Source organism: Hipposideros armiger, unplaced genomic scaffold (genome assembly GCF_001890085.2).
Source record: "Hipposideros armiger isolate ML-2016 unplaced genomic scaffold, ASM189008v1 scaffold_29, whole genome shotgun sequence".
NCBI lineage: Eukaryota > Metazoa > Chordata > Mammalia > Chiroptera > Hipposideridae > Hipposideros > Hipposideros armiger.
The window spans coordinates 934006-944846 of record NW_017731379.1 but is presented as its reverse complement, the minus strand read 5'-3'; the positions used below and the strand labels follow the sequence as shown (position 1 = coordinate 944846).

Below are 10841 nucleotides of genomic sequence, written 5' to 3'. Positions count from 1 at the left end.
CACTTGTCCCACTACCAGCTACCACCTGCCTCCTCTCTGTTGCCATCAGCTGTGGTAGCTTCCTAAATAGTCCCTCTGCATCGACTCCTGCTGCAGGCGGACAGAGCTTTTCAGGATGCACATCCGTCTTCTGGAACCCCTTCCTCCTCACCCCGCTCAGGGAATTTGCATTGCTTTCAGATCATAGACTAGACCAGGGGTCGGCAAACTGCGGCTCACAAGCCGCGTGCGGCTCTTTGGGTACGTTCCGTCTCAAAAGTTTGCCGACCCCTGGAAGAGCCAACCCTGTCCCTCACGACAATGTAAAAATTATTCGAGAGTCATAAATACATTTTTACATAATCACCATTATGTGAATAATATCCTTTAACATTTTTATAAATGAAGCTAAGATAGTTTCATTTTCATTTTCAATTTTACTTCAGAGCCGCATGTGACTCGCGAGCCGCAGTTTGCTGACCTCTGGCGGCTCTTCCGTCTCAAAAGTTTGCCGACGCCCGGACTAGACTCTTGACCCTGGCCTACAAGCCCCCACCTGGTCAGGCCCTGTCTCTCTCCTGCCCCACAGTGCCCCCTCCTCCAGCACATCTCACTGTGTTCAGCTCTTCAGATACGCTGAGTTTCCTGCCACTGGGCCTTTGCTCATGCTCTTCCCACAGCCCAGAAGGCTCACGGGCCACCATCTTCACCAGTTAACTCCTCTCACCCTTTGAAGATCAGTCGAAACATTACATGTTTCAGCAAACCTCCCAATCCCCACTCCCACTCCTCAGACTAGACCCCGGGACCCTTATCATCTCTTGGGGCCCTTTGCACATCTGTCATTTTACTCTTCCTTGCTGTTCTCAGCCATCTCCCCACCCGATTGTGATCTCTGTGAGGGCATGGCTGGGTCTGTTTTCAGCCACCACTCTCCGCAGTGCCTAGCACAGAGCCTGGCTCATAGTGAACTTCGCTGTGTTAGCCAGGGGACTAGGCTTGAGTTTCAGCTTGGCAAGCTGAGAGTCCTTGCAGAAGGGCCCCTGACACAGGCGTGGTTTGGCCTCATGGTGGAGGGTAAAGCTGATGATGAATTGGACATGCAGACTTATTTTCCTGCTACCTCAGCGGTCCCTAGTCTGGGGGAAGAGGTGTGAGAGAAAACCCAGAGGGGAAGGAACTATCGCTACGCGCCAGGCATCTTGGTCTCATCGCTCTGAGAAAGGGCCGCAGGCGTTTGTGCGTGAAGAATCTGAAGCTCAGAGAGGGTGTAGAGCTCATGGAGCTGGGTGCCAGTGGGGAAAAGACTCGACCCCAGCCACATTTTAAGTCAGAGGAAAGAGGACACCCCAGTGTGGTCCTTCTGTTACCTGGTTTCTAGCTCTTATAAGTGATGGGATGGGGAAGGTCCATGAAATGGCTGCCTTTATAAACCTGCTACCCACCCGCCTGTGGCAAAGCTGGCTCCTGGGGTTGGTTTGGAGGAGCCACATAAACTTACCCCTTCTTCTTTGGCACAGGGGACCCTGCAGAGCATGGCACGGCACCCACACACAAACCACGCCCTTTGAAGAAGGTCCCGAGTAAGTAACCCCACTGTCACTGTGGCAGCGGCATGGCTGTGGCTGGCCAGGGCTCTTACAGGTGTCACTGCTCTTTCCAGATGGGCACAGCCTATCTCAAGTCACCTTGGGGTCCCACGCGCACGTGGGGTCAAGTGTGGCTCTGACCCCACTGAGTGGAAGTTGAGGGAGCTAGGGCTAAAGCCCCCTGGGGCACCTGGGAGGACTGGCCCATCGGCAGTAGATAGTCAAGCCTCTGGCACAGTAAGATTACCAAAGCTGGCTCGTCTTGGGAAGTATTGACGGCGCCCGCGTCCTGGCACTTGGGCAGAGTACCCTGGAGGAGACGAGCAGGGGTCCCAGAGGAGCTGAGGCTAAACTGCACTGAGAGTTCAGAGCTGTTCTGTCTCGAGTTGTCATGTGCCTCTGCTGTCACAGCGCTTCTCAACTTCTGGTTTTTTTGCATTGTCGCCCCCCTCTCCCTTTGCCTCAGCCATTTAAGAAAAATTTTTTTCCTAATTGCCTCTGCCCATGAAATTTCAATAGGACACATGTTTGGTATATATGTTTATATACTGTGCTTTTATACACAAAAAGAATAAGATTTTATTAACCCCCGCCCTCCCCCCAAGAATCAGTTTTTGGCCCCTTGGGGGTGATACCACCACCCTCGTTGAGAAAGTGTGTGCCATTGAGATGGGGGCTGGGGACAAGAATGGCTGTCAGTTTCCTCATCCATCAAATTTGGACCATAATGATATCAAGCTCACAGGATTATTATGAATGAGGTTCACATGGGATGCAGACTGGCAAAGCTCTTTGAAGGCCATAAATATGCCCCTGAACTGTCTGCCACCTTGCCTCCCTGATGTCAGTATGAACTGTAATATCCATGCCACTGGGCGGTTGAGGGGCTAAGAGAACGCTGGGTTGCTTGGATGTTGTTTTGTTTGTTTATTTTAGTGTTTAGATTCTTTCTGGCAGACGAATGTGTGGTATCAGTCCCTGAATGGAGTCGAGTCAGGGTCTGGGATGCCTGGTCCAGGTAGAGGAGGGAGCCCTGCCTAACCAGAAAATGTGGACGGGCACTTTGTGTGAATAGGCAAGTGGGAGAGTAGGTGAAAAAGGACTGTAAACCTGTAGCCCTCTCCAGTTGTTCTCCTGTAAGTGTCCTGATCACTGCTCCAGATCACAAGCTCCACTCTTCGTAAGAGGTGGATGCCGGCCGTGAGGCTGGGATGGGGAAATAGGCAAGGAGGTTGGGCTGTTCACAGTGCAGATGCAGCTCCTAAGAATTGTGTGACCTAAGCCCGCATCACAGCCTGGGGTCCTCCCAAGATGCTGGTCCCATTGGAGGAAGGGGTAGAGGAGTGGAAGGTGAGGGAATGGGGCTGAGAGTGAAAGCAACTCTTGAGGAATGTAACTCTGAAATGGGAGGAACAGGGAGCTACGGGGCCATGTGGACCTGGAGGAGGCCTGTGGTGGGGCCCAGGAATTGGCATTTCCTGTGAGTTCCCAGGTGATGTTGCTGCTGCTGCTTTGGGGACCACACTTTAAGAACCACTGTCTTAGCTAACTCAGTTCCCATAGGCACGCACTCCAGATAGTTCTTTTTTTTTTTTTAAGATTTTTATTGGGGAATTGGGGGGATGGGAACAGCGCTGGGGAATTGGGGGAAGGGGAACAGACAAGTTGCTGTCGTTTTGTNTCCTGATGTTGGTAATTTGTGTCTATACTCTTTTTTTTTTTTAAGATTTTTATTGGGGAATTGGGGGGATGGGAACAGTGCTGGGGAATTGGGGGCGGCCGCTCACGCTGGCTGCTGGCTACACACAGTAGCCCATGGCAACCCACTGCAGCAGGGGCTGCAGCCTACGCTGTCGCCGTTGCCAGCGACTCACGGCAGCCCAGCTCCAGGTTGAGCTGTTGTTCAGCATCTCAGCTGTGGAGGACAGTGTCACTTGCCCTCATATGTGGGATCCGAACCGGGGCCCTCTGGCGTTCCAAGCCAGTTCTTAACCATCGTGCCACTCAGCCGGCCCTCCAGATAGTTCTTAAAGACTATTGCAATACTTGGCCAGCACTTTTTGTTGTTGTTGTTGACTCCATTTTTTTTCTTTTTCCTTTTATGGAGATACAATTTATCTCCAGTAAAATGCACAGATCTTAAATGTACAGTTAGGTAAATTTTGACAAATGCATACATTTGTGTTACTGTTACCCAAATCAGGATAAAGAATTTCCATCAGCCCAGAAAATTCCATCATGCTCATTTTTAGTCAGTCCCTCCATGATGCAGGTTTCTATCACCATAGACCTATTTGCCTGTTGACCCCTTTGCTTTTTTAAGTTAAAACATCCTAGCGTTGAATGGGTCACATTCATGCAAATGAATGTTATTGTGGCCTTTTGAAAGTGTCATGGTGTTGTGCTTTAAAATATCATAATACTGAAAATTTTCTTTTTCAGAAGAAGAAAAGAAACCCAAGAAACCTGGTAAGTTATACATTTCTGCTCTGTTTGTTTCTTGAGACTGCCTGAGTGCCAAACTAAATGCTGGCAGTGAAAGCCGCCCTGACTTGTCTGGGTTCTGTGACAGAGCCTAGGTTCTAGGATTGTGTTCTGTAATGGCAAGCAGGCCTGAGGTGGGAGGGGAAGACAACTATAAACGAATAAGATGAGCACAGCCCTGTGTGGACTCACCTGTGTTGCCTTGGCTGTCCAGATGTGTGTTTGTGGAAGTGGCTCTTGAAAATCAGCTTGGAAGGGAGTAGGGGCACCAGGCCACTCCGTGTCATGTCCCCAACTCATGCTTCTCCTCCCTCATTCCCAGGTGCTGCCTCACCCAGCAAGACTCCCACCTTTGGAGCCCCGGAACAGTTGGTGGACTTAAAACAAGCTAGCTTGGAGAGTGAGTTACGGTGGGCAAAGGGCAGTGGGGTGTCCAGCCTGAGTTTGTTCTGAAAATGGTTCTCTGTTTCCTCACCCAGCTTCAGCCAAAGCCACCACCTTGCAGCCGAACTCAACATCTCTCAAGGCCAAGGTGCTGGAGAACTTCTTAGCCAAGTCCAGATCTGAGCTCCTGGAATGTGAGTAGCACTTGCAGGCAGTGGCTGTGCCCGAGACATCACTGGTCCCACTGCCAGCACTCACACTCGTGTTTTTCTGTCAGCTTCCCTGCCATTCCAGAACCTTCCCACTTGCATGACTTCAGTCTTTTCTCTGTCCCATCCAGCCTCCTCTGCTTTACAGAGAAGAGAGACACTCCAGAAGCGGACTCCTTCACGCTCTCAGCTGTCTTCATCTCGCTTGAATCCACACCCTCACTCTTCCTTCCCCGTCTTCTTCCCCAAGGCCAGTTCCTGCTCGCTGGGATTTTGTGTTCTTGGTTAGGCTTTAGTTATGGATGGATGAACAGATGAGTGGATATATGCATGGATGGATATATGGAGGGATGGAAGGATGGATGGATGGATGGATGGATGGATGGATGGATGGATGGAAGGATGGATGGATGGATGGATGGATGGATGGATGGATGGATGGATGAATAAAACTAATAATACTACCAGTTGAGGAAAGGTTTAAAAATGAGAACACCTTGGGCTCCTTGTAATTGATTTCTTGGGGTTATGCTTTTTCAGATTCTGTGAAAGTCATCCTAGACTACAACACCGCCAACAACAAGGTGGCTCTGTCGGAGAACTACACTGTAGCATCTGTGGCTGAGACACCCCAGAATTACCGGCCACATCCCCAGAGGTTCACATACTGTTCTCAGGTGCTAGGCCTGCACTGCTACAAAAAAGGGATCCACTACTGGGAGGTGGAGCTGCAGAAGAACAACTTCTGTGGGATCGGCATCTGCTATGGCAGCATGGATCGCCAGGGCCCCGAGAGCCGGCTGGGCCGCAATAGTGCCTCCTGGTGTGTGGAGTGGTTCAACACCAAAATCTCTGTCTGGCACAACAATGTGGAGAAAACCCTGCCTTCCACCAAGGCCACGCGGGTTGGTGTGCTTCTCAGTTGCGACCACGGCTTTGTCATTTTCTTTGCTGTCGCTGGTGACAAGGTCCACCTGATGTATAAGTTCAAGGAGGACTTTACCGAGGCTCTGTACCCGGCCCTCTGGGTGTTCTCAGCAGGTGCCACCATCTCTATCTGCTCCTTTAAGTAGGCAGGCCACAGGCTGACTGCCTGTGGAGTGCCCAAGGCTCTCGTGAAAATGCTGCGGGGGGAACTCTCTCAGAGAACTTTCCTGAGAGTCCTCAGGGGTGACAGGATGGGAAGGAGAGTTGGAGGGTAGGGAGATGGGATAAGGGAGGGATTTGGCCAAGGAAAGTGGTAGGGGGATGATTGTGTTGTGGGCAATGAAGTGTTTCTGCCCCCTGTTGCCCATGAGGGCAGAATACCCCCTCTCCCCTAGTTATGGTAGAACCCTAGGCAGCTGGGCGGCTGGACAGGGCTTTGGGAGTCAAGTCATTAGTGTCCCTTTCCTCTTGGAGAAAATCTCTAGTCACTGCAGGTGTTTTCTCAGTCCTCTTGGCGTATGCCCCCTTGCTTCTCTGGAATAATCTTCAGATTTTGGTGTTTTGATTACTCTCAACAGAGTTAGTCTATAGATTAAAAAAAAAAAATCTAAGTCGTCAAATTACTCTCCCTTCCCAACAGTACCCACATGTGGGGGTTGGGGTGAATGCTCAGTTCCTGGTTATTTTCTGTGCTTGAGGAAAACCACCCACAGCAGGCCTCCACCCAGACCTAAATTTCTCGACGACGTGTGTCCTCTTCCTCCACTGGAGAATAGCCCTGCCTCCCTCCCTACCCTACAACACCTCATTACCCAATCGAGAATTTTAAACTGTTCAATCCAACAGGAACCTTTTCTGTCTAAGGTTTAAAACCATGATCTGAATCAGTCTATGTTGAATTTGTGATTCAAGGTCAAGGTGCCCCAGGTCCCATGTGGATGGAAACCTCTCCGACTCCCAAGTATTACGAAAGGAGTCTCAGCAGAGATGCTTTGGCTGCAGCCATGGAGCCTTCTTCCCATATCCTAGACTCTGGGCCAAGGAACTCCACTGGGCGAGAGGGACCCTGACCTGGGTTGACAGAGGTGTGGTGGTTTTGCTCTTGTCAAAGTGTGTTGCCTTATTGGTAACTCTCTTCAGGGACAGCTGCCCCTCCGCAGGATTGTGGGGTACCGGACGGGCTGGTGTAGATACCATTGTGGCCAGCACCGTCTAGCAGATACCTAAGCTCCGTATCTGAACCCTGCTATCATGGGACAGGCCTTAGGGGCCTTCCGGGCCACACTAGGTCACCCTCTGGGGTGACTACCTACTGCCAAAAGGGCCCTTCGCAGATCCCATGGGCAACAGCAGCCTTCCACAGGCTGCAGACTCAGCACTTGGCCCTCCAATGAGTCAGGCCTGTCGCTGGCTCTGGCCCCTTCTGCTGTCTTCCTTGTTTGAGCCAATTCCAGATGTGGGGATTGACCAGGCTAGCGGGGGTCAGGAAGATTTTATCAGGACCAGCGAGGGGACAAGCTGTAGAGCTCCAGCACAAGGGGCTATTTTCCCTGCAGTGTTGCTGTGCAGTAAAAATACCCTCAGCCCACTAAGGGGCAGGAGTGAATGGATTGGTGTTCCATTCCTGATGTTGTCAGGACATAAGTGGAAGAGGAGAAGAAATTTCTAAAAGTGGAAGAAATTTCACCTCTTATGGTCAAATGAGTCCTGCTCTGGGCTTGCCCAAGACAGAAGCTCAGGCCAGGCCGTTTGTGATATGAAAAAGGGCACCACTGGGGAGGTGAGGTCCCCAGTCCTTTTCATATTTGAGAACTGAACGCACCTCTGGCCTTGTGCTGGAATTCCAGGATACTCTCTCTAGTCAGGCCCAGTGCACTTGGTATTCCTGACAGAAGTGTTGACCTGTGTCATCTCCCGACAAGGACTTTCACTTCCTTGGAAGAGAGATCGTCTTTGTCGGGAAGCCCTCCCTGCAATAGTTGAAATGTGGTTTTTAAATATTTTCTTCCTTTGCTACTGGGAAGAATAGTTCTTTGGTGATTCTTCTCTGCCTTTGGAGATGGCCAAAAGCAGCTTCATTGACATTCCAAAACAAAAGCCTTGGCTGAAGCCAAGTCGTACTTGGGGAACAGCTGGGCTTAGAGGAGAAAGCTGAGGATGAACCCATGAGTCCTACTGTGGCTCTTCTGCAGAAAGGAGGGCGAAGGAGAGGCCATTCCTGGCGATCCTACAGGGCAGCAGGAGTCCCTCTGTTCATAAAAGAGGCAAGTAGGTAACCCAAGCTCTGTACAAGGTGCTTTGGAGAGGTAAATTGAGGAGCATGCCCTTGCTGTCTCAAACCTTACATTCCCTCACCTTGTAGGGCTGCTGCCTAACCCTAGAGTCCTAGAGTTAGAGGAACCTTTGTGTTCATCTGACTTCTCATTTTGCAGAGTAAGTCAAATGGGGAGATACGGATGACTGCTTACCACTCTTGCCAACCTATCGTGGAGGAGATGCCTCTCAGATGCCTCCTACATGCCCCCTGGTGCCCTGGGGAAGTGTCAGACATTCCCAGAAACACAAAAATACTATCTCAGACCCAGGGATTAGGGACTGTCTCAGTCACTCTGGCATGAAAATCCAAAGGTCAGGGTCAAGTTTTTGTATTCAAGACTGGTTGGCTGGTTTCCCCTGTTTTAATGACTGAGATGGATCTGCGATTTATAACTAATACTGATATGTTCTCTCTTACTTTATTCTGCCCCCGCCCTTTGATTTTAATTAATTAGGAGTATTTGAGCTGTTACTTCTTAGCTGCTTTTTTAGAGTTGATTCTTTAGGAGATAACGAGGGCTGTAGACGTGGATCTTTTGAAACCTACGAGAAATACAAGGGCCAAAGTTGGCCAACATGCCTTAGAAACTTGGAATGTAGTAAAGCAGTGTTTGGTATTCTTCCTTGCATCACAGGGTGTGTAGACAAGTTACTTACCCAGTCTTGCTGGGGTCATTAGATAACTGCCTACAGGGCTGTGGTTGCCCAGGCCCCACCCAGCTGCCTCCAGGGCTTGGGATTTCAGCAGACCTATAGCCTATTTGAGGCCGGCCAAGGGTGAAAATTCTTGATAAAGAATTCTCAAACTGATAGGATATTCTTCTGGGTTTTGCTTCAAGATAATCCAAGGATGGATGTAGGGAGAAAGGGGTGGGGGTGGGGGGGTATGAGTGAAAAGATGAACCACAAGCTGATAAAGAGTGAAACAGTAATGTGATGTGAGGCTTCATTATAATATCATGTTTTTCTACTGTTGTGTATTTTGAAAATTTCCATAATAAGTTAAACATAAATAAAACAATACACAGCCCAGGCTAGTGATGGGCTCTGTTCTGTGGATTTTATCCTTGTTTTGCAGAGGGGTAGGAGTTGCGGGTTTGAGGTTGTCGTATACGGTTGTCCCCCCTTATCTGAGGAGTATATGTTCCAAGACCCCAGGAGGATGCAAGAAACCAAGGATCGTACCAAACCCTAGACAGACTCATGTTTTTTCCTATACATACATACATACTAATGACAAAGTTTAATTAATAAAGTTAGGCACAGTAAAAGATTAACAATAATAACTTAATAAAATAGAACAGTTATACAATATACTATAATAAGAGTTATGTGGTCTTTCCCAAAATGTCTAATAATTGATCTGATAACTCAGAGGGCTACTAAGTGGCTAACAGGCGGGTAGCATATACTCATACAGCATGGATATGCTGGACAAAGGGCTGATTCACCTACCTGGATGGGATGGGGTAGGACACTGAGAGAGTGTTATTTCAAACTGCGTGCAATTTAAAACATGAATTGCTTATTTCTGTAATAGTTTCAGTCCATGGTTAACCAGGGGTAACTGAAACTGCAGGAAGGTGAAACCATGGATACGGGGAGACTACTGTCATAAAGCATTTAGCCTTTGTCCCTGGTTCCTGGTGGGGAAATTCTAAATCCTTGGAATTTCCCCCAGTAAGAGGAGTATCTTTGTTATTCATGAGCCCTTTGGATCACACCTGAGTTTATGCTAGAAGTTGAGATGACCCAGGATGGGGGGCTGGTCACCAGAAAGACCAACCATGAGATTACAGGGTTGGGATTTTGAGCCAGCCTGACCTCTACAGGGAGAGGGGCTGGAGATGGAGTTGAAACACATGGCCAGCGATTCAGTCAGTTAGGCCTTTGTAATGAAATCCCACTAAAAACTCTGGACACTGGAGCTCTGCTGAACACAGTGATGTGCCAGGAGGGGATGCACCCTGATTCCACAGGAAGGGGGTTCAGAAGCTCTGCATTTGGGTCCTTCCTAGACTTCACTCTGTCTCTCTTCATTTGGCTGGTCTTGATTTGTATCCTTTACAAGAAAACTATTCCAAGTATGGTGCTTTTCTGAGCTCTGAGTTCTAGTGAATTATAGAACTTGAAGAAGGTCATGTGCTATAGACTGGGTGTTTGTGTAGCCCTGAAATTCCTATGTTGAAACCTAACCCTCAATGTGATTAGATCATGAGGATGGAGCCCTCATGAATGGGATTAGTGCCCTTATAAAAGACCCCACAGAGTTGCCTCACCCTTTCTGCCATTTGAGGACAGAGCAAGAAGCAGCAGTTCTCACAAGACACTGAATTCCCCAGCGCCTGGATCTTGGACTACCAGCATTCCAGAGTGTGAGAAATAAATGTTTGCTGTTTAAACCACCCAGTTTATGGTGTTTTCACTATAGCAGCCCAGACTAAGACATCATGGGAACCTTCTGGATTTGCAGCCACTCGGAAGTGTGGGTAGCCTGGGGACCACTGAAGTATGGCTAGTGTCTGGTGGGGGCAGTCTTGTTGGAACTGAGTCCGTCAGCCTGTGGAGCCTGACTCTGATGCCAGGTGGTTAGTTCCAGAATTGCGTCCCCCTATACCAGATGGTGTCAGAATAGAGGTGGTGGGACTTGCCAACTTTGAATAAGCCCTTCGTGACCAACCTGTCAGAATAAAACACATCGTTCTTAAAAAGAGCTTCCCAAATTTCTTCCCTTCAGTGCCACATCTCCAGGGTTTAAAGTCTTGCGTTTTGTTCTCTCTCGCCTTTACCCCTTGCATTTTTTCTTCCTCGCTGTCACTGTACCCACCAAAATAGTCAGTTACAGACTTGTTCTCTCATTCAGAGATGTCACTTAAAACTGTCATGAGACACTCTTCTGTTCCAATAAGTTCATGACAGTAGCTTGTGACTCCTCCGTAAAATATAATGAAAC

The 10841-nt window shown here is 49.0% G+C and overlaps 1 protein-coding gene across 1 annotated transcript in view; it reads left to right on the top strand.

Moving 5' to 3' along the window:
• TRIM25 (tripartite motif containing 25) overlaps positions 1–10293 on the top strand; it is a 21349-nt gene extending 11056 nt beyond the window's left edge. The window contains exons 4-8 of the mRNA XM_019636602.1: positions 1481–1562; positions 4011–4037; positions 4375–4452; positions 4532–4630; positions 5186–10293. Coding sequence (XP_019492147.1) covers positions 1481–1562; positions 4011–4037; positions 4375–4452; positions 4532–4630; positions 5186–5718 — 819 coding nt within the window. The 3' untranslated portion in view covers positions 5719–10293. The remainder of the gene's footprint in view (positions 1–1480; positions 1563–4010; positions 4038–4374; positions 4453–4531; positions 4631–5185) is intronic.
• The last annotated feature ends 548 nt before the right edge of the window (positions 10294–10841 follow it).